General features: G+C 37.8%; 1 protein-coding gene across 1 annotated transcript in view; it reads left to right on the forward strand.

The window, feature by feature from the left end:
• The window catches only part of MACIR (macrophage immunometabolism regulator), a 42,837-nt gene extending 23,727 nt beyond the window's left edge, over positions 1-19,110 (forward strand). The window contains exon 3 of the mRNA XM_069088120.1: positions 16,576-19,110. Coding sequence (XP_068944221.1) covers positions 16,599-17,222 — 624 coding nt within the window. The 5' untranslated portion in view covers positions 16,576-16,598 and the 3' untranslated portion in view covers positions 17,223-19,110. The remainder of the gene's footprint in view (positions 1-16,575) is intronic.
• Positions 19,111-24,792: the final 5,682 nt, after the last annotated feature.

Below are 24,792 nucleotides of genomic sequence, written 5' to 3' on the forward strand. Positions count from 1 at the left end.
TTTTTTTTTTTTTGGAAGGCAATTGGGGTTAAGTGACTTGTCCAAGGTCACATGGCTAGTTTTTTTGTGTTAAATGTCTGAGGCTGGATTTGAACTCAGGTCCTCCTGAGTCCAGGGCCAGTGCTCTATTTACTGCACCACCTAGCCCTCCCCTTAATGAGCCATTTTTGTACATACAACAAAAAAGTCTAAAGAAATAGACACATATTCCTTGTTTCAACACGAAACTTTTTTTCTGTCTAAAATCATGCAGAAATAAAACTTTTGCATATACGTGCTTTCATGGGAAACTAGGATAATTAAAGGACCTTTTCAGTGTCCTGACTCTTGTACTATCTTGTTACATAATTTTATTGTATTTTCCAGGTATACATACTAGTGAATATGTTCTTTGTGGTCGTACATTCAAATGCATGTTGTGATTGGGGAAGTAAACATTTCTCATCTACTTGGTTTTTCCTTTGTGGATGATGTCCTTGATGGATTAAAGATTTCTTCTAGGAGGCCAGGCAGTGTTCTGCAGTTTGATATAATTAGCACAGTGTTATCCACAAACTGAATCATCCGGAAGACCTCACCATCAAAAGGGAATTCCTCTTTAGCTTGGACCCTGAACTGTTCTCCATCATAATTGCAAATCATCTCTTCCTGATGTTTATGATACAAAGGTTGTTGAAAGGGGCAATTTTTGTTATTTCTTTCAAGGAATCTTGAATGATTATTTTTCAGGTAATTGTGAGATGGGGAAGTTGTGGTCTATTGTTGAACCCTGTTTTTGAAAGCCAACTTATTCCTTATTGATACCTTACATCAACTGATACAAATGATTCATGTAAAGATTTTTCCTAGATGGGCTTGTAGGCTTATACACTGGTAGTTTTTAATATTCCATTGGCCGTCTTTTCTCTGTATAAGGTCTGAGATTTTTTTTCCCTTCTTCAGATATCTCACTCTTCTTCATATGCCTTGTGTATCAGTCCCGTAGTCTGACTGCTTTTCCTGTCTCGACTCTCTTTTGTGCTAGTTCTTCTTCCTCTATAAGCATAGTGGGTATTGGGTTATTAGGATTCCAGTGTAGTAGTTTTACTGTTCTTGATGGAGAAAGCAGTTATGATTTTTACAAATCTTTTCTATTTTTCTTATTTGTTGCTCTCCATATAGTTTCATCCTTAAGCACCCTTTGGATGACTTTGCTCAGTTCGATATCTTGGCAGGACTTCTTTACTTTTATTTTCCTTTGCTTCTTTCTGCCTTGAAAAATGATTCTGCTTATAAATAAATATTCATTATTCTTCTTCTGTAAGATTATACAAATGAGTTTATATTGTAACCTGGTGTTGCCATTGGCAGTCATCTCTCTCATTTTGGCAAGTATGTCTGATATTTGCTGACTAATGTTCTTTCTGAGCTTTTTTGGTATCTCTGTTGTGGCAATTTATTTACATTGGCTAAATTTCTGGTTAAAATTGTTATAGTCATTGTTGATGTCATTTCATTCTATTGTCCATTTCCCATTTTTGAATTTCAGTTACTTGTTTTTTTTTTATTTTTTTTTTTTAAGCAATCGGGGTTAAGTAACTTGCTCAAGGTTACATGGCCAGTTATTATTTCTGGGTGTGGTGCTGAGTATCTGAGCCCAGATTTGATCCTGGTCGTCCCGACACTGGAGGCGGTGCTCTTACTCGCTGAGCCACCTGGCCGCCCCTAAGCAATTGGGGTAAAGTAACTTGCTCAAGGTTACACGGCCAGGTGTTTCTGGGTGGGTGCTAAGTGTCTGAGCCCGGGATTCGATCTCCAGGTCTTCTCAACACTGGAGCCAGTGCTCTTACTCGCTGTGCTACCTGGCCGCCCCTCAGTTACTTGTTTAAATAGTTCAGGGTTAAGTTTTATGTATCGCATCTTTTATTGTTATTCTTTGTATTTCACTACTTTTTAAGTTAGTTCTGATAAGTCAGTTGTCTGACTATGCAGAAACTAGTACCCCTAGGATAACTCCCACACCAATAACAAGTCTTTTCTTGTCTGTTAAAATATAACCTACTTTGTTTTTTTTTTCAGTGTTATTTGGGTCTCAACATTTCCAGCATGTCAGTTCTTTTTTTTGAACAAAATATTCATGATGGGTGTCAGTCTTCTGTGTAATCTGCAGAACTTTGGCATCTCTTTTTCTTGAATCATGCTTTCCTATATATTTCTTCCCATTCTTCCTTTTTCCTCACCTTTGCATCAGTTCCCAAGTCTCAGTGGATGTTGCTTCAGCTTAAGCTGCTGTTATTTTTATGGTGGTCTGCTGTGGGGTTTTGGGGAATTTTTTGCACTTACCTTTCTTTCTTACTACAATATGTGATGACCAAGTATCTCCCTGATATGTTGGGGTTTTTTTGGTTACTTTTGGGTATATGATAAAATCCATTCTAGCAGCTCTTTTCCAATTCAAGATCACCTTTCCATTTAATTGCAATTTCCTTTTATCTTCTTCTTACATATGTGGTGAGAATTGCTATAGATTGACAAAATTGACACAATTTAACTCCCTCAACCAACATGTCTACCCATTGGTTAGTGGACAAGGATCCCACATTCAAAATGCAGGTACTTTAAATTCAAGTTTGGTCTGAAAACTGTGTGATTCTTAACACCTTCTGCCCCTTTTTTCATTCCTGAAGTGGACTGGGGTCGTGCAGGATTGAGGGTCATATAAAGTTTTTCTTTGTTTCATGGGTTGCTATGACCAAAAAAAAAAATTCATTATGATGCGTCCAGTGTACTGGGGATGTACCTTTCTTTAGTTAGCTAAGTTGGTCCTTGGAAATAGACTTGGTCTGTCTCTTGGACCATACTCAAAGCCTTTCTGGCAGGGTAGAATCTCTCATAGCTTATGCTCTCCTGGCAGAGCTCGAACCCAGAGTCATCTCCATACCATGAAGAAGCATCAAAGTAGGACTTGGTAATTGTGTCACTTCTGGTAAAATAAGTCTGTAACTACCAGTTTGCATTAGATTCCCAATTCCTTTCCATCTTAAATAGTGTGGCCATAAATATGTTAGTAGACCTTTCTTTTCTTGCTTTGACCACTTTGAGGTTGGTGCCTAGCTGTGGGATCTTTGTGTTAAAAGGCATGGACATTTTTGCTAATTTCTTAGCATTATTCCAGATTACTTTCCAGAAGAGTTGGGACAACTCATAGCCTCACCAAGTATTACATTAGTGTGGTTGTTTTTCTGAAGTGTCTCCCGCATGTGCGTTGTCATCGTTGCTACTTTGCTATATGCTTGGTCTGAATTGTTTTGGTTTGCATTTCTTTCATTATTAGTGATTTGGAGCAGTCTTTCATTTGATTGTTAATGCTTTGTGATTTTTTGAGAACTTGTTCTTTGGCAATTTATGAAATAGAGAATCTCTTGATCTTACAGTATTTGTGTCTATATATTGGATCTCAGAGATACTTGGTACAAAGATTTTTTTTCTCCCCAGTTAGTTGCTTTGCCTTTTTATCTTAGCTATAAGAACTTTTAAATTTCATGTAAAATAAAATGATATATTCTATCTTTTCTGATATTCACTGTGCCTTTTTTGGTTAAGAATTTTCCCCTTAACCGCTGCCGTGAAAGGTACCTATTCTGGTTCTCTTCTAATTTTTTAGTGGTGTAACCTTTTATATTCAGTTGGCTGATATATTTTGTGATTATTGTCGAATATTATGTAAAATATTGATCTAAATCTAATTTCTGATAAACTGCTTTCTGGTTTTTCTAGCATTTCTTATTCAAGTAGAGAATTATTCTAAGTTCTTAGGTTTGTTGAACACTGGGTTATTCAGTTTTATTGCTTTTATGATTCTTCCTTATTCTATTCTGTTGATCTACTTTTCTCTTTTTCAATCAGTACCTAATGCTTTTGATGATGAATATAATATAATTTGAGGTCTAGTTGGTCCCCTTCATTCATACTTTTTTTGTCATCATTTTTCTTGAGATCATGGACCTTTTGTTCCTTTTTTTTTGCTTTTTGGAGGGGGGGAGGGCAAGGCAGTTGGGGTTAAGTGACTTGCCCAAGGTTACATGGTTAATGTTAAGTATCTGGGGCTGGATTTGAACACAAGTCTTCCTGACTCCAGGGCTGGTGCTCTTATTCACTGTGCCACCTATCCACCCCGGCTTTTGTTCTTTCTAGTAAATTTTGTTATTCTTTTGTCTAACTCTACAAAGTTTCCCTTTGGTAGTTTGGTATTGTATCAACTATGTAAATTAATTTAGATAGCATCATCATTTTTTTTATATTGCTGTAACCCAGTCATATTCAGTGACTATTCCTATAATTAAAGTCATTATTTCTTTAACGAATGTCTTAAAATTGTATTTGTTTGAGTTTTATCTTCTGTTGGTAGATTGACTCCCATGCATGTTGTTATTTTAAATGAAATTTTCCTTTCCTTTCTAGGATTTACTTCTTGATTTTGTTATTGCTGAATAGGAATACTATTTATTTTTACATGTAATTGAGGGAGAGTACACCCAGGGCTTCTGAAGAAATGCTTTGTCTTCACTGTTTTTATAATGGCATTTCTTTACGTGACTTTGCTTTGAATTAATTGTATCCCCTGTCTGACTGGAGTAAATGTAAACTTACCATTGGGAACTCATGAGCTGTAGTTTTAGGAATGTGGACCCATAAAATACTTTGAACCTGGGGTAGTTGTTGCCTGGGGAACTCAACCTGAAGGTATGGATGGGCAGGGGTGGCATACCAGAGGAGTCACTAAAATTACAAAGAAGCTTTATGCCTATACATTATGAATACATTCTTTGAGAAAAGAATTGTAAGGCTCTTGACATGGTGAGCATCCAAAAACATCACACAAAAGAAATCAATTATTTCTTAATAGGAAAGAGCATGCTTATTACTTATTGATAAAGGTATTTCCTCTCGCACCCAACCCCCCATCTGTTTTCTGTTTTGTGAACAACCAGATCACCAGACTATTAGAGCAAATTTTCATACTCCAAGGACTTTCCATTCAAATGGGCAAGACAACAAGGGCATATCTGAGTATATACAGAATGAATATAAAGAGGAAGGGCACTTGGGGGACCAGAAAAGTCTTCCTGTAGAAAGTGACTCTTGAGCTTCATCTAGAGAAAAGAAAGGAATGCTCTGAAGTAGAGGTAAGGAAGGGATTTTTCTAGTCATGGTTAATGGCTAATGCAAAGGCATGTGTATGAGGAACAGAGTGAAATTTGGTTGTATTGCATTCAGGGTGCTGGAGGGAAGTCATGCCCTGTGAAGCTCTAAAGATAGGTTCCGCCTAGGTTAGGCAGGGCTTTAAAAGCTAATAAAATGAGTTTATTGAGTAGGGTGAGTCACAAAGTCAATTCTCCATTTTAGAAAAAAAATCACTTTGGCAGCAGGGTGGAGGATGGATTGGAGTGCTGAGAGATTTGAGAGGGAGAAAACAATTTGGAGATCATTGGGATAATCAAGCCAAGAGCTGATGAGGGCCTGCTAGGCTAAGGTGTTGGCTGGGTGAGTAGAAAGAAGAGGTTAGATTTGAGGGATATTTTGCAAGTAATAGGGAGCCACATATACATGATGAATGCATAATCCTTGTTGGAAGAGGAACTCTAAAGGTGATATTTTGCTCAAATGTTTTTTTAATAGTTAACAAATAATAGGCACAGTAGAATCTTATATTTTCTATATCTTGTAGTTGATTGTGTGATGATAAAGGTGTGGACTCTTATAAAATAATATTTGCAAAAGCCTGCCCTTTCCTTACTGATATCCTCATTAAGAATGGCCTTAATGTACATATAGACAGTTCTGTCCATCGATCACTATTCTTTATTTTTTGGCAAGCTAATTTTTGTTTTCAATCACATATTTTTTGATAACATCCTTTACCGTGGAGTTCTTCTTTAGCATTCTCTACTTGGTAATTGTTAAAGCCTGCTTACTAATTTGGTACGCTGTAGTTTTTCCTCATAGTGGCATTCATTTCTAATTCTTCAAGATGTGTTGCATTCTCTAAAGTGTAGCCACATACCATCCATCACCAGAAATGCACTAATATTAAAAAGATGGGCATTCATATCAAGGAGAAGTTTGGAGCCATTAAAGGACCTCTGAATTTCCCAAAGATGATCTAGCCCAGTATTCTCTTTAATTCTTCACTTTGATTTGGGACTGAACTCACTGTCCACTTGCAGTGTATGTATAGAAGATATAAAAGGATCCTAATGACGTGATTGGCATCTTGATTCTGAGTGGAAGCCAAAACTGTTGGCACTTGCCCACCATATTGCACCAGAGTAAGAGCAGTGGTCTGAAGCCTTCTTAAAGAGAAGCCATTGGAGGAAAGCAAGTGCAAGATTTCCAACTTCATGCTTCATTTCTCAGATCCATTGTGTATCATCTATTCTTTTCCTTTGGAGAGAGCTTAACCAAGTCAGTGCCAGTTGGGTATTTCCATTTGAATGTCCTTAGGTGTACTTGACTCAAAATAGTAGCATCATCTTTGACTTTTTCTCTCTTCTCTCAATCCAGTTATCACGTCCTGTAGAATTTTTTTTTCTGTTCTCTACCATGAGTACCCTATTGATTTATACCTTGATGATTGTAATAGCTTCTTAGCTGGGTTCCCTGTTTATATTGTCTTTTCCTCTAATCCAGACTGCACATTGCTGCCAGGTTCATCTTTTTCAGACTTTAAAAGACTTTTATCAGGTCTCCTTTCCATATAACCTTTAGTGATTCCCCATGATATTAAGATAAAAGTCTAAGATTCCTTAAACTGCTATTCAAGGCTTTTCATATTCATGTGTCTGCTTAGTTTTTCCATATAATTTTCTTTTACTCTTCTACATGAAACCTACATTTCAGTCATTTCTCATTTCTCCACTAACATTGCTTGTGTTTTTCTGCTTCTGTACTTTTTGCATTGCACTTGTCTCAAGTCCTCTCCCCACTTAGCACCTAGTTGACTTCTATCCATCCTTAAAGATCTGGCTTAAAATCTACTCCTCCATCATGCTTTTCTCCATAAACACCCACATCATCCTGAAATGATCTCTTCCTCCTCTGAACTCCCAAACACTCATTGTTTATACCATTCAATTTGCCGTTAATTGTATACTGCCTTGTGACATCTATTGTTACTGTGAACTGTTATTTAAGTTTTCTATTTTTATTTAACTTCTCATGTATTTGTTTTGTTTCCTCAACTAGATTTTTACTTCCTTGAAAGCACAAACTGCTTTATACTTTATTATCTCTCACATAATCTGACACAGTATCCATTATTCAAAAAGTACTGTATTTTAAATTTTATTTTGATTATCAGTTCCACTTAGGACTTTAAAAAATGGATATTGAAACATGCAAGTATATAAATAACATGATAAAATAATTCAACTTTAGATTTGGTTATGGGTATGAAAAATGTCTAGTGGAGTTAAAATTTGCTTTTGTTTAATGTGTAAGTCTCAGTTCCTAAAAAGTTATTTGAGGAAATTTAAAAAGTTAAAACTAGATTTAATTTGAAGAAAATGTATCGTAATCAATTGGACTCAGAATCACTGTCACATAAGAACTGTCATTCCATGCCCTGTAAGTCATGTCTCCTAACTTTCCTTCTTTGCTTGGAAAGTCTTGTTCTACAATATAAACTTATTAACTGGGATGAATTAGCCTGCACAGAATGTCTTTCTTGTATCTGAATGTCAAGTTTTCTATTCAAATCTGTTTTTTTTTTTTTCAAAAAGAATGTTTGAAAGTCGTCTATTCCACTGAATGACCATATTTTCCCCTGAAACATGATACTCAGTTTTGCTGGGTGGGTGACTCTTGGTTTTAATCCTACCACCTTTGACCTCCGGAATATCATATTCCAGCCCTTCGATCCCTCAGTGTAGAAGCTGTCAGATCCTGGGTTATCCTGATTGTGTTTCCACAATATTCAAATTGTTTCTTCCTGGTTGTTTGTAATATTCTCTCCTTAATCTGGGAATTCTGGAACCTAGCTATAATATTCCTAGGAGTTTTCTTTTTAGGATCTTTTTCAGGAGGTGATTGATGGATTCTTTCAACCTCATTTTTGCCCTCTGGTTCTAAAATATCAGGGCAGTTTTCTTTGAGAACTTCCTGGAGGATGATTTCTAGGTTCTTACTTTGGTCATGGCTTTCAGGTAGTCCAATAATTTTTAAATTATCTCTCCTGGATCTCTTTTCCAGGTCAGTGGTTTTCCCCATGAGATACTTCACCTTGCCTTCTATTCTTTCATTTGTTTGGATCTGTTTAACAGCATCTTGATTTCTCATAAAGTCATTAGCTTCCATTTCCTCCAATCTAATTCTGAAGCAATGATTTTCATCATTGAGCTTTTGAGATTCTTTTTCCATCTGGTAAATTCAGCTTTTTAAGACATTCTTCTCCTCATTGCCTTTTTGAGCCTCTTTTACCATTTGAGTTAGTCTATTTTTTAAGGTGGTATTTTCCTCAGTCAGACTGTTGACTCTCATTTTGTAATTTTCTTGCATTGTTCTCATTTCTCTTCCCAATTTTTCCTCCACTTCTCTTATCTGCTTCTTAAGGTCCTCTATGGCCTGTAACCAGCTCATATTTTCCTTTGAAGCTTTTGGTGCAGGAGTTCTGACTTCACTGTCTTCCTCCTGTTCTATGCTTTGCTCCTTTTTGTCCCCAAAATAGGAGTCTGATGTTGGAATCTTCTGTCTGCTTTATTTCCTTTGCCTGGTCATGTTGCCCCTCAGTCACTTGACCCCTGGGCTTTTTGCCACAGTAGGACTCTGCCACCAGACAGGGGAGTTTTCGTCCCAAATGCTGGGGTTTTCTCAGCTGCCAGAGGTATTAGATGAGTGCCCTCTCTGAGGTCTCCACACGCTCTGACAAGCTGGACATGCACCCCAGGACCTCCACCCTAGACTGCAGTCCAGATCCAAGCAGGTTAAAGCAAGAGCACTTACCCCTCAGACTGGTCTCTTGGTCCCCCTACACTCTACAGGCCAGGAGCTGAAGCTTCCTGGTGGCACTGTCTGGCTGTGCAGGGTCTCAGAGGCTTCTCACCCCGGGGGCAAAAGCCATGCACTCCCACTTACTGGGTCCCAAAGTCCAGACTGCACCGACCTCTCACTTTGTCCTTGGCATCTACCTATGTGTTGATAAATCTGGAAATGGCCACAGCTGCTGCTGATCTGGAGTCCCTTTGGCCAGCGTCTGGTCAGGCCCTCCCTGGGGCTAAAGCCTTGGTGTGGGGTTGGGCTCAGTTCCCAGAGTGCTGCACTGGCCTCTTGCTGCTGGCCTGCTGGGCTGTCCTCAGTGGGAGGTTAGCTTCTCTGTGTCATTTTGTGGGTTCTGCAGCTCCAAAGTTTGTTTAGAGTCTCCTTTTTACATGGATTGGGGAAGGTGGAAGCTGGAGCAGTGGGGAGGTCCTGCTTCTGTTCCGCCATCTTGACTCTGCCCCAGAATGTCTTTCATAGTTGAACAGTGCTAACCTCTATATAATTTCTGACAAAACAGTCATTCAGCCTTAACTTAAAGACTTCTTGTGAGTAGGGGTGAGTAGGGGGCCACAACTTTCCTAGCAAGCTGTTTTGTTTTTAAGCATTATGAAGATTCCCTTTATTAAAGCAGAATCCCTCTTTCTGCAACTTCTGCCCATTGTTGCTCTAGTGCCAAGTGTGATAAACTTAAGGCGTCTTCCATGTGACACTTTTGGGTACTTGAAGATAGCTGTTGTTCTCTCTGAGGCTTCTTTTCTATTAAATAATCTTTATTCCTCATGTCTTAGTTCCCTTAGACCTTATCTTAGTTGCACATCGATGTTCTTCCTGAAACATGGTATCCAGTTGCACCCAGCACTGCATATGTTTTCTGTCTGAGGCAGATAGAGTATTACAATGACCTTTCCCATCACTGACATGCTACATGTTGCCTAATTGCATCTGATTTTTTTCTATCATGTTGCACTGTTGACTCATTTTACACTTGTTGTTCACTAAAACTTCCAGATCTTTTTCATAGGAACTGTTGTCTTGGTATGCCTCCCCTGTCTTGTACTTGTAAGGCTGATTTTTTGAATGTGTTAGACTTTAGATGTTTTTCTCTTTTAAATTTCAACTTACTTGTTTTACAGTATTCATAAAATGGTGTAGCCATTTCTTTAGTAATATGTTGTAGATGAAGTATTCTTGGATCCCCATTGTCTCTTTTCCTCCTAGCTTTGTGATATCTGCAGTTTTGATAAGCATGCCATTTATGCTTTCATCCAGGTCATTGATAAAAATAGTAAATAAATAGCACAGGGCCAACTACAGATTTCTGGGACACTCCACTAGAGAAACCTTTGGACTGACATTAGGTCTGATCTTCTAACCAGTTCTGAATCTACCTAATTGGCCAGATAGCCTGTACCTTTCCATCTTATTTGTATTAATAAAAAGAGATATTTTATATTAAGATTTCAGAAACACATTTTACATTGTCTACAGCATTCCCCCGATCTGTTTAGTAAACCTGTGAAAAAAGGGAATTTAGGTTAGTCTGGATTGGTTTGTTGTTGATAAAATTATATTACCTCTTAGCAGTCATCATTTCCCTTGAAAATACTCACACACCATCTATTTAACTGGATTCCTCTTTCTTTAGTCCTGAGGCACCTCTCCTATTCTCCATGATCTTTTACACTGGTGAACTTTTTGAGAACCCTGGGGTATAGTTTATTCAGGCCTGAACTTAACTTATTTTGGACTTTTAGGTGTTTTTTTTTTAACTATCTTCTTTTTCAAATTCACATTATTAACATTTTTTGTTTTTTCCTTGCAATCAAAATATCATTCTTTCAGTTGCCAGTAATTAAATGTCTCCCATGTGCTAGGCACTGTGCTACACTCTAGGAATACAAATACAGTCTTTGCTCTCAAAGAGCTCACACTCTAATGGAAGATACATCATGAAAACAATTATGTATAAACAAGCTATAAAAAGGATAGGTTTTTCAAATCGGGCCTTAGACACTTGTTAGCTTTGTGTCCCTGGGCAAGTCACTTAATATCATTACTTTTAAAAAAAAGGATAAATTGGAGATAATTAACAGAGGGAAAGCACTAGAATAAGCAGGATCTGGAAGGAGTTCCTGTAGAAGATAGGATTTTAGTTGGGACACAAGCAGTACTGTTAAATTATAGACTGTGTATAGAAATTAACAAAAATATGCAGAATAAATAGAGTTTAAATGCATTCAGTCATATACAGAGATTTTAGGCTGTAAAAATGTTGCCAAGTAAAAACTTTCAAGGAATTTACTTAAATGACTAGAAAAAGAATTATAGTTAGAATTTTCTTTTCCCCATAAATGGGTCAGGGCAGTTAAAAAAATTACGCTAATTAGTGACTATTGTGTCTTTGTACAATGTTTATAAAACTTTTTTCCCTTATAGAAAATGCAAAGATAAAAATAATTTCTTTCCTTGTCTAAATTATCTTAAAATTCTGAATGGGGAGGATCTGAATTTATGGTCTTTTAATATATTTGCACTTTAGTAAGTAAAATTTTAATAAAGTTCTTCCCTGGCTGAGGACAAGGGAAGCATCTTTTTCTTGTGTCTTTAGTTCTTAAAACCTTGGTGACAATTAATGGGGTTCGGTAGAACCAGACATCTTCAAGTTTATAGCATTTGAAAGCAAGCACTATCATATTATTTTATTATCCATGCCATATCAGTGGTATGCCATTAAAATGCCATTAGAAACAGGTGAATACTGCTTTAAGAAAAACACCATCAGTGGTAATGCTAGATTTAGAGTAAGAAGACATGAATTTGAGGCCTAGGCACATCATATATTGTGTGATCTTGGACCTCCCTGTTTCTTCCTCTATAAAATGAGTATAATAATACTTTCAATACCTTCAAAATTATGACAAAATTTATATTTTAAAACTGAGGAGCACCAAATTCATGTGATTCTATTCAGAATGTGGGGAAATGGTGCGTTCTAGTTAACTGAGATTCTGGGTAACTGAGAATTATCTTATATGACAAAACTGAATTATAAATTTTCAGAAAATCAGTATATCATAAAACATGCTAAAACTCTTCAGGACATTATTTAAATCTTTGGTTCAGATGACAGTAGAAGATCTTGCCCTGAACTTCAGCTATTTTTATAAATACTAGTTATAATTGTATTGAGTTATAGATATAAAAATACCAGGAGATTGATTTGAATCTGTACTGACCTGATATCTGTTGCTTTTCTTCCTGTAAGTAAAAAAAAAAAATTGTGCAAAAAAGAAGGATTCTGGTTATTTATACCTTTTAGTTTGGATTATTGATATGGGAGTTTAGTGTATTTGACATTTATATTTAAGAAAAAAGATTAGTTGGGAAGTTATTGAAAAATACTTGGAAAGTTTGTGAAAAAAATTTTTCAGAATATTTGACAGTGGGGCGGCTAGGTGGTGCAGTGAGTAAAGCACTGGCTCCAGAGTCAGGAGGACCTGAATTCGGTTCTGGCCTTAAACACTTAACACCCACACACAAAAAACTAGCCATGTAATCTTGGGCAAGTTACTTAACCCCAATTGTCCTTCAAAAGGCCAAAAAAAAAAAAAGAATATCTGAGAGCATCAGTTTCTTTTTTTAATATACTTTTTTATTATTAACTTAACAGATATGGACATTTCAATAAGTAGGAACAAAAAGCGATTGTATATGAGACTAAATTTCTTTTATGTGCTTTGTTTTTTTAAAGAATATTTTATGTTTAACTTGGTAGTAAAAAAAAAACTTCACTGCTTGGCTATGTCTCCTTCTGATCTTCCTTCTATTTCTTTTAGAAACTGTTTCATTGATGCTATTTTTTCCTTTTTCCTTTTGTGAACATCATTATCACTTGTCCACCCCCCCTTTAGTAAATATGTATGGCCAAGCGAAAACAAATCAGCACATAGTGTGAACCTCAGGTCTGTCACCTCTGCAAAGAGATGGGAAGCCTGCTTTATCAAATCAGTTTTCATCATCAGACCAGTCAAGACTTGTCATTGATCAGACAGAGTTCCAAAGACTTTTAGAGTTGTTTTCTTTTACTTTGTTGTGATCATTGTGTAAATTTTTCTCCTGGTTCTGCTTATTTCACACAGATATCCTTAGATTTCTCTGAATCTATCATATTTCTTTCGACATAATATATTTATTTGTATACCATAATTTGTTTAGCAGTTCCCCCAAATCAAGTTTCACAAATTGCTGCAGTTTAGTATAATGGATAGAGGAATAAATTTGGAAGACACCCTAATTTTATAAATGAAGGAACTGAGGCCCATAGAGGTAAAGTGATTTAACAAAGGCAAGTAGCAGATCTAGTTGGGCTTAATGCTCTCTAAGGTGTTTTCAGTCCTAAATCCATGAGCCTATGAATTCTGGAAGGATAGATAAATGCTGAGGATCAGAGAAACTTAAAGCTGTAAATGTTAGTCTTTAATTCCATTTGAAAAATACTCATGGATAATGAAGTTATGTCGTTTGATGTTACCATAGGATTTGATTTGATATGTGAAAAAAATAGAATTAGGTGATGTATTGTTAGAAAGGGTGCAATTGACAACCATCTGTTATCTTTGGGAGAATTGGATTTGGAGATTCTTTCCTCCCATTTTCTTATTCAGAGTCTCTTGATATTGGCTCCCCCTATCCTCTCTTCCCCTCAATCTTTGACAGAGAGGTAGATCTTCTTGCCAAGGCTACTCCCTCTGCAGTGCATTTGATCCCTATTTCCTCTCATCTTTAGCAGATTTCATCTTCAATCATGCTTTTCCTTTTCACTTAGCTTCTCCCTATCTACTGGTTTCTTCCCTACCTCCTTCAAACAAGTTCAAGTCTCTCCCTCCTTAAAAGACCTTCCCTTGACCCTATAATCCCCTTAAACCACCATCCTAGCCTTTTCTGCCCTTTCTCAGCCAAACTCCTTGAAAAACTCCTTCACTTGCTTCCCTCACTACCTTTCCTCTCACTTCTCAACCTTTTGCATTCTGGCTTTTGGCCTTGTTACTCAACTGTAGGGACTCTCTCCAAAGTTACTATTGATCTCTTAATTGCCAAACCACATCATCTCTTCTCAGTCTTAATGCTTCCTTCTCCATTTGTCTGTTGCCTTTCACACTGTGGCCAGCCTTCTCCTGGATATTCTTTCTTTCTGTTTTTTTGTGTGTGATAAACTCTCTTCTGGTTCTTCTCCTTGTCTGATTGCTCCTTGTAAGCCCCATTTGCTGGCTCGTTCATATGCCATTTCAAATGGTGAGTGTTCACTGAGGTTTGTACTGAACCTGCTTCTCTCTCTAGCCTTTCCCTTGGTGATCTCATCAGCCATGGTGAGTTTAACTATAATCTCTCTGCAGATGACTCCCAGTTCTGTCTTTCTATCTCCAAGTCCCAGTTTCCCTTCTGAGCTTCAGTCCCATATCACTGGTTGCTTATTAGCCATTTCAAGTTCCATCTCGAACTCAACATGTCTAAACCTAAAACTCATTATCCTTCTCTCTAAATGTTCCTCTCTTTGAAGCCTCCCTATTTCTGTTGAAAGTACTGGAGTCTCACTGGAATCTCAAATTTGTAATCTCAGCAGTATCCTGAGCTTCTTTCCCTTACCCCCACATATCCAGTCAAAGTTGCCAAATCTTGCCATTTTTACATTTGCTTAATTTCTTTTCATTTGTATTTTCTTTATATTTCTCTTAATTTATGTATTTTTTTCATTTCTCACATCTGACTTTTTCCTCTCCACTCACAAAGCTATAGTTTTAGTTTCTAACTAGTCCCCTCATTGGTCACCGTGCCTCAAGTATCTCATTGTTTCAGTCCATCCTGCAGACTGCTGTTTAATAAATTTTTCTTAAGCTCAGATCTGATCCTGTGGTTTCCCTGCTCATCCAGTTCCTCTAGGATAAAATATAAATTCCCCTGTTGATCTTTTAAAGGTCTGTAAAACCTGACCCCAGCCTGTCTTTCTGGGGACATTATATATTACTTCCCCTCCAGGCCTTTCTGAACCAAGCAAATTGGTTTTCTCTCCGTCTCTCACACAAGACCCTTCCTTTCTGATTTCTGTGCATTTCACTGCCCGTCCCACTTGCCTGGAATCCCCTCCGTTTTTATTTCCACTTGGATGTAAGTAACTCAAGTATCATCTTCTACGTGAACTTCAGCTTTTCAAGAACACATTTATTATGTGTAGTGTGTGTCAATTCCTTGCAAATAGGTGTACAATAAATACTTTAACATAATATTAAAACATAAAAGTAAAAATAACCCCCTTGATTTTATTTTCATAACTCATTGAGGATATGGAAAAAGGATCTTTGTAGATTTATGTGTGTCTGTGATTTGGAAAAGGGTTAAGTGTTGCAGAATTAAATTTAAAGATTTAAAGAGGTGGTAATTATTTTTCTCTTTATAAGCACAATTAGAAATTACCTGCCTCTGATCCTTTTTGAACATGGATGGGTTTTTCTTGCCAAATAAATAACTGGAAATGATCGTTGATGTCAATAGCTGGATCTATATTTTAAACAGATGCATAAAAAGAAAGCTGAATTCTAAGTAATTGAAAAACCAGTGATGATTCTGGAGAACATAGTGAAACAACATTGCTTTCTCCTCATGACAGAGATAAGAGGGGCGCTTTTGGGGCAGGATGTTGTATACCTGGTCAGATGTGGTAATTTTGTTTATGTATGACTATTTAATTTTGTTTAAAAAAAGAGGTTTTAATCTGAAGGGATGGAGAGGTTTTTCCCTCCAGAAATGACTGTGATGTTAAGACAAGGCAATTAAAAAAAAAATAGGTCCCTGAGAATTTAAAATTCTGTTTTCGAGGAATACAGTTTGATACCTTTCTGAGGTTTTGCTTGGTTACATTTTAATTTGGGGCAGTTAGGTGTTGCAGTAAATAGAGCACCAGGCCTGGAGGGAGGAAGACCTGAGTTCAAATTCAACCCCAGACACTTAACAAGCTGTGTGATCCTGAACAAATCATTTCACACGTTTGCCTTAATATCCTCATCTGTAAAATGAGAATAATAATAGCGCCTACTTCCCACGGGTTGTAAGGACCAAATGGATAATAATTATAAAGAATTTGGCATAGTGTTTAATGCATAGTTTTATATAAAGTTAGCTATTATTAGTAGTAGTAAGTTCTAGATAAATGTTAGCTATTATTAGTAGTAATTTACAGGATATTGAATGCTGCATGCACTAAGAACTCTACTTTCTGTGAATCAGTAAAGAGACATATTCTCTTCTTTGTTGTGCTTCAGAACTAAATATTTTGGAAGCACTTCAGACCTTATTTTCACTTGACTGATAAGTACTTGAAGGCAGAAATGTAGTAGTAACTTTATAGCTGCTCAGAAATGTTTTACGAAATGAAAGATGAAATCTGTCAGAGGAATATTGACTGTGTTTCTGTCAAGTGTTATTTCAGGCTTCCTAAGCCTCCCAAAATGATCCAGCTTAGCTAAAAATTTCATATGCTCTATTTTTCTGTGTCTGTTTTATTTATAGGGGTGTGCAGGCTGGCACTTAAAATGGAAGTAGACATTAATGGAGACTCCAGAACTACCCTATCTACCCTTCCTTTACCTGTGTCAGAGATGAGTTCCCCCGGAAAAGCTGAGACAGAAAAGCCTCGGTGCTCTAGCACTCCCTGCTCACCAATGAGACGGACCGTGTCAGGTTATCAGATCCTTCATATGGATTCTAACTACTTGGTTGGCTTCACAACTGGTGAAGAGCTCTTAAAGTTAGCCCAAAAGTGCTCAGGAGGTGAAGAGAATAAGGGGGAGTCCCTGCCCACCTTGCGTTCCAAACAGCTTGAAACAGGACTTGCACGTTCATCTCGTTTATACAAAACCAGAAGTAGGTACTACCAGCCATATGAAATCCCTGCTGTTAATGGAAGGAGGCGAAGACGAATGCCCAGCTCAGGAGATAAGTGCACTAAGGCTTTACCTTATGAACCTTACAAAGCTCTCCATGGCCCTTTACCTCTCTGTCTTCTCAAAGGTAAAAGGGCTCATTCAAAATCACTGGACTACCTCAATCTAGATAAAATGAACATCAAGGAACCTGCTGACACTGAAGTACTGCAGTATCAGCTTCAACATCTGACCCTCCGAGGGGACCGTATGTTTGCTAGGAACAACACATGAATTGCCCTTAGGGGAGTGTAAGCCAGTCCTGGGTTGGTTTCACTTGGCTGCAAAAATCCACTCTTGTACTGTAGAAATGAATCTCCAGCATCAGAGGAGGTTAATCAGCTAAGTGTTCTTGGAACAACTACAACAACAAAGTTTGAATAAAATTTTGAATATGGAAGCAAAATTCCAGTTATTTGGGGGGAAAGTTATTCTAGAACAAATGATCTCCAGGAAAATCAGAGTGACTTTAATTGGTAGGCATTACTTCGGATAACTATTTAGGTAGCAAAAACAGACTTCAATAGATAAATATAAAGTCTTTATGATGATTTGACATGCAGCTTCGAGATGGGATCTGCCCAGTTGTTGCTAACTTGGTATGACATACTGGAAATTTATATCAGATAAGTACTCAATTGCTTCTTAATTTCTTTCTGTATTTTACTATGATATATAGATATATATATATATGTATGGTAATGATATGTTTTTGAAATTGAGAACCTGAATATTGCTGTATTGGACCACTTTTTATTTTTAAAAATTCAGTTTAAATGTTTTATAACTGATTTTGCACTGGAAAAAAATAACATTTCTGATGAACAAGAAAATCTTTGTTCACTTGCTTCAATAATGTTATTGAACAATTTTTAAAAATTTCCTCTTGGAAATTTATTGATCTTCCCTACTGTTGTAAAATATTTCTTTAAAGTATATCTTAATAAAATTAAATTTGAGATATGAAATATTTATTTTTACCATTTATGAGGGTAGACTTCTTCAGGAAGTTTACGGTATGAGATTCATAAGTTGAATAGTTCTTTTTACATCCAAATTCTGAATTGAAATTCACCTGAAACATCATGAGGTACAGGATTTGGTTTGATTTTTGTTTGTGTTTTTGATTGTGGATTATAGTTACAATACTGACTGCATCTGAATCTTCAATGAGTGAAACTTTTAGAAATGAAGTCATAATTTCTATTAATGAATATTTAAATTAATATTGAAGTTATATCTTTCAGCATGGCATTAAATCATTTCAGTTTTAGCTGTGCATAGCACAGAACATTTTTATTGAAAACCTAGCTTCCAAGATTAGTTTGAAGGCATAAAATGCTTCTGCAGTCTTAATGGGTTAATCCTGGATTAGCTAACAATTTATGTCAAATGCACTGGTTCAATTTGTGGCTGAAAAAATAATGTCCAAACATTAATAATGAATACTATTCAAACTGGGCTTGAATATATTTTGAAAATGTATGTAACTTAACCTTTTTGTAAAAGTTCCTATTTCTTTTTTTCCTTTTTTTTTGGCGGGTGGGTGGGTCAGTCTCTTAAAGGTGCAATTTATCACTGAAGTGGCATTTCTGGCAGCATTTAACATTTTATTTTGGAAAGCTGGTGAATGATTTCAGGGTTAGGAACCTTGTTTATAAAATAGGGACATCTTTTAATTGATGAATTGGTCATTCCTGGTGCAATTCATTAGCCAGATTAACCAGCAAGCTCTGGAGTTAAGCATGGCTATAAAATACCAGGAATGTTTTCCACTCATTTTTATTATACCTCCGCTGTAGTAAGCTACAGTAAAGAGCCTTGGAATAGTTTGCCTACATCCTGCTGATTTGATCAGAGTTGTTTTGCTGGAAACATTTTCAGCTTTTGTACATTTTCAAGTAAATTGCACCTTTTAAAACTTAACTGCATTAAGGAAATAATCTCCAAGATAAACTATATATCTATATAGTCATTAGTTTGACAAGAAATAAAATACTGTCAGATGCCAAAGAGTGGTGGGGCTTTATGTTTAATGATTAAACAACCATTATTTATTGATGATTTACCCTATGGAACTGTATTGTTTCTGGTTATGAAATAAAGGGGTGATGCAAACGTGCATTGTTGTGTAGTATTTTAAATGTGGGTTATCACAAATATCCAAGCATGCTCTTAGAGATTATATCACAAAGAAATTTTCATTTTTGGTACCCAACTTTGTTTAAAAAATTAATATTGATACCTGTTATAGTTTCAATATACATTATACCTATTAGAAAACAAAATTTCATCTCAATGAAGCCTTTGGGCACCTACACTTAACTTTCTAGCTCTATTTGCCATTACTACAATCTGTAATTATATTTTGCTAAAAAAAATACATATACATATATAATGTGTATATAAGGTGTATTTGTGTGTGTGTATGTGTATAATTGGCATCTACAAAATGCTGTTCCCTAAATTACATTCTTGTCTGATTTCCTCTAAACCTAATATTAGAATTCTCCATGCTTATGTAGTTAGTATTCTTGTGATACTTTACAGATACTATAATAGATTATTATTATTCATTATTACTAGTTTTAATGAATAATAATAACGGTCCTTCCCTGTAAGATTGAGGCATAGTAGATATAGAGTGTGAATGGGTTCTATTATCACCTTGACACACATTGGATTTGTAACCTCAGGCAGGCCATTTAACCTCTCAGAGTCCCAGGCAGCAATCTGAAACTTTTTTTTTCCCAAATGCTTTATTAGCTTCTGATTTACATCACTCATTTCCGCCAGATTTTGATTTAAAAATTTTCTCCCCTCCTCCAATATGTTCTCTCCCATATTTTCTCCCATACCCCTTTTGACTTTTCCAGTGGATCTCTATGCCCCAGTGCCTGTATATGTTATTTCCCAATTACATGTAAAATAGTATTAATATTTGATTTTAAAACTTTGAATTCCAGATTCATTCCCTTCCTCCCTTGTCACCCACCCTTACTGGGAAGATAAGCAGTTCAGTATAGGTTGTACATGTATGGCTAATACAAAACAATAACATAGTAGATATATTGTAAAAGACTGACTATATTTCCCTCTCTCCTATCCCACCTCCCACTTGTTCTGATCTCTGCTTTGATCCTGTCCCTTTTCAAAAGTGGGTGCTTCCAACTTCCCTCCCCCCCAGCCTGCCCTCCCTTCCATCATCCCCCTTCTCATATCCTTCCCCCCTACTCTCCTGGAGGGTGAGATACCCTATTTAGCATGTATTTCATTCCCTCCTCAAGCCAAATTCAATGGGAATAAGGTTGACCCATTCCCTTTTGTCTTCCTATTCTTCCCCTCTATTGTTGCCATTTTCCCCTTGCCTCTTCTATATGAGATAGTTTACCCCCATTCTATCTCTCCTCATCTCCTCTCATTATATTCCTCTCTCACCTCTTAATTTCACCTTGTAAGAATCATCCCTTCCTGTTAAATTGGTCCTGTGCCCTCTATCTATGTATATCTGTAAACATATAGACACATTCACATATGTATGCATATGCCCATACACCCTCATATATAGAAATATATATTTCTATTCCCTTCAACTACTGAGAAAGGTTTCATAGGTTATAATTATTGTTTTTCCATGTAGGAATGTTAATAGTTCAACTTTGATAAGTTCTTTATGATTCCTTTTCCCTGTTTACCTTCTCATCCTTCTCTTGCTTCTTGTATCTGAATGTCAAATTTTCTATTCAACTCTGGTTTTTTCAGCAAGAATGCTTGAAAGACCTCTATTCCACTGAATTACCATATTTTCCCCTGAAACATGATACTCAGTTTTGCTTGGTAGGTGACTCTTGGTTTAATCCCAGCTCCCTTGACCTCCGGAATATCATGTTCCAAGCCCTTCAATCCTTCAGTGTAGAAGCTGCCAGATCCTGGGTTATCCTGATTGTGTTTCCACAATATTCAAATTGTTTCTTCCTGGCTGCTTGTAATATTCTCTCCTTAATCTGGGAATTCTGGAACCTGGCTATAGTATTCCTAGGAGTTTTCTTTTTGGGATCTTTTTCAGGAGGTGATCGATTGGTGGATTCTTTCAACCTCTATTTTGCCCTCTGGTTCTAAAACATCAGGGCAGTTTTCTTTGAGAACTTCCTGGAGGATGATTTCTAGGTTCTTACTTTGATCATGGCTTTCAGGTAGTCCAATAATTTTTAAATTATCTCTCCTGGATCTATTTTCCAGGTCAGTGTTTTTTCCCATGAGTTATTTCACATTGCCTTCTATTCTTTCATTTGTTTGGATCTGTTTAAAAGCATCTTGATTTCTCATAAAGTCATTAGCTTCCATTTGCTCCAATCTAATTCTGAAGCAATGATTCTCCTCATTGAGCTTTTGAGATTCTTTGTCCATCTGGCAAATTCAGCTTTTTAAGGCATTCTTCTCCTCATTGCCTTTTTGAGCCTCTTTTGCCATTTGAGTTAGTCTGTTTTTTAAGGTATTATTTTCCTCAGTCAGGCTGCTGACTTTCATTTCATAATTTTCTTGCGTCATTCTCATTTCTCTTCCCAATTTTTCCTCCACTTCTCTTATCTGCTTTTTAAGGTTCTCTATGGCCTGTAACAAGCTCATATTTTCCTTTGAAGCTTTTGGTGCAGGAGTTCTGACTTCACTGTCTTCCTTCTGTTCCATGCTTTTCTCCTTTTTGTCCCCAAAATAGGAGTCTAATGTTGGAATCTTCTGTCTGCTTTGTTTCCTTTGCCTGGTCATGTCGCCCCTCAGTCACTTGACCCCTGGGCTTTTTGCCACAGTAGGACTCTGCCACCAGACAGGGGAGCTTTCATCCCAAACACTGGGGTTTTCTTAGCTGCCAGAGGTATTAGATGAGTGCCCCCTCTGAGGTCTCCTCCACATGCTCTGGCAATCTGGACACGCCCCCCAGGACCTCCACCCTAGACTGCAATCCAGATCCAAGCAGGTTAAAGCAAGAGCACTTACCCCTCAGACTGGTCTCTTGGTCCCCCTACCCTCTGCAGGCCAGGAGATGAAGCTGCCTGGTGGCGCTGTCTGGCTGTGCAGGGTCTCAGAGGCTTTTCGCCCCAGGGGAAAAGCCACGGCACTCCCACTTCCTGGGTCCCAAAGTCCAGGCTGCACTGACCTCTCACTTTGTCCTTCGCATCTGTGTGTTGATAAATCTGGAAACTGCCACAGCTGCTGCTGATCTGGAGTCCCTCTGGCCAGCGGCTGGTCAGGCCCGCCCTGGGGCTAAAGCCTTGGTGTGGGGTTGGGCTCGGTTCCCAGAGCGCTGCACTGGCCACTTGCTGCCGGCCTGCTGGGCTGTCCTCAGCGGGAGGTTAGCTTCTCTGTGTCATTTTGTGGGTTCTGTAGCTTCAAAGTTTGTTTAGAGTCCCCTTTTTACATGGATTGGGGAAGGTGGAAGCTGGAGCAGTGGGGAGGTCCTGCTTCTATTCCACCATCTTGACTCCACCTCCCACAATTTGAAACTCTTGTTGCAGCTGTGTATTAAGAGGTACATAGTTGACTCACCACAAATTCTCTCTACCATTGGTTCTTAAAATGTGGTCCCCAAGAACCTTTCAGGAATGGAATCTTCGCGGTCAAAATTATTTTCATAGTAACACTAAGATGTTTTATTTTCTAATTCAATAAATGAATTAGAAATGAATCAGTATATATGACCTACATAAACAAAAGTTCTTTGCAGGGGAGGGGTCTTCATTAATTTTTAAGAGGTCCTGAGAACAAGAAAATAAATTCCTTTTTGGCCATGGGTTCTATGGATCTATTTTTTCTTTCTTTCATTCTTTTTTAATCAAATGCTTTATTAACTTCTAATTTACATCATTCATTTCTGCAAGATTTTGAGTTACAAATTTTCTCCCTGTTTTTCCCCTACATACCACCCCAAAATAGCGATCCCACTGGATATCCCCTCCTCCAATCTGCTCTCTCCCATATCTTCTCCTATACCCCCTCCAACTTTCTGGTAGGGCATGGTGGATCTCTGTGCCCCAGTGCCTGTATATCTTATTTCCCAGTTACATGTAAAATAATATTGATAATAGTGTACATATATATATATGTATATATATATATTTTATATATATATATATATTTTAAACATTTGATTTTAGGGGCGACTAGGTGGCGCAGTGAGTAAAGCGCTGGCCCCGGAGTCAGGAGGACCCAAGTTCAGTTCAGGCCTTAGACACTTAACATCCACACACACACAAAACTAGCTGTGTAACCTTGGGCAAGTTACTTAATCCCAATCGCCCTCCAAAAGGCAAAAAAAAAATTGTTAAATATTTGATTTTAAAACTTTGAATTCCAGATTCATTCCCTTCCTCCCTTGTCACTCACCCTTACTGGGAAGATAAGCAATTCAGTATAGGTTGTACATGTGTAGCTATGCAAAACATTTCCATAGTAGATATATTGTAAAAGAATGACTATATTTCTCTCCTTCTTATCCGACCTCCCACTTGTTATATTCTCTACTTTGATCCTGTCCCTTTTCAAAAGTAGGTGCTTCTAACTTCCCTCCCCCTGAGTCTGCCCTCCCTTCCATCATCTCCCCTTTCATCCCCTTCCTCCCTACTGTCCGGTAGGATGAGATATCCTATTTAGTGTGTATGTCATTCCCTCCCTAAGCCAAATTCAATGAGAATAAGGTTGACCCATTCCCTTTTGCCTTCCTGTTCTTCCCCTCCATCGTAACCATTTTCCCTTACCTCTTCTGTATGAGATCGTTTACCCCCTTCTGTCTCTCTCCATCTCTTCTCATTATATTCCTCTCTCACCTCTTAATTTCACCTTTTAAGTATCATCCCTTCCCATTAAACTGGTCCTGTGCCCTCTATCTATGTATACCTGTAAACATATATACACACATTCACATATGTATTCATATGCCCATATGCCCTCCTATATATATATACATATACATATATATATGTATGTATGTATGTGTTAACCCCTTGAAAGCTTCCTTTCCTTCATAAAGTGGATCAAAAGAACCTGTGCTAGCAGGCCATCCTGGGTGTGCTAGGTGTTTGCTGTTACATATGGCATAGTCATCAGAATCTGCTTAGCCTAAAGTAAAGTATGGGGTTTAGTTTTTGATAATTGTCTGTTGTTTCACTGTTGTGGTGGCCATGGTTCTGTGGAGCCCTAGGCGCAGCAGCAGCCTGAGGGGAAACAAACCAGTAGCAATGATGGGAGTGCTTTCCCTGGTGCCCAGAGCAGAGCCCCTAGGAGATAGCCTCTCCTCCCCGCTCCCTACTCCACTTAGCACTCCTGAGAAGAGAGGTCAGAGCTGCAGCTGTGGAAATAAAACAAGCCGGTGGGAGGTGGGAATGGCCAGGGCCAGAGTGGAGTAGCCCCTTTTGAGGGGTGAAGGGGTGGAGGGGTGCAGGCCCTGAAAGTTTATTGTATTCAGAGCCCAGGCAGGAGATGCAGAGCTTGGAATGGAGTCCTGGGACAGTAGCAGAGAGCTACCTGCATTAAGACCTTGAAAAATGAGAGGAGGAAGGGGGGTAGCTGCTTACTGACCTTGGTGAGGTGAACCATGAAGCAGGAGCTGAAAGCTGCCCACATGCAGACCCAGGCAAGGGCCAGAGTAGTCTGCCCCTGCAAGAAGAAGAACCTGGGAGCTAGGAATTCAGCCCTGGAGTAAGATAAAAAATTTTATGGCAAGGAAGGAGCATTGTGTGCTTTCCTGCTGCATCTCCCTGGGATGGTTTGGGATTGGGGATTTATCTGTGGTGGGTGGAGGGAAGTGCTGTGG

This window comes from Petaurus breviceps, unplaced genomic scaffold (assembly GCF_028583685.1).
Source record: "Petaurus breviceps papuanus isolate PSGF00001 unplaced genomic scaffold, PetGlider_PUasm1.0 184, whole genome shotgun sequence".
NCBI classification, from domain to species: Eukaryota; Metazoa; Chordata; class Mammalia; order Diprotodontia; family Petauridae; genus Petaurus; species Petaurus breviceps.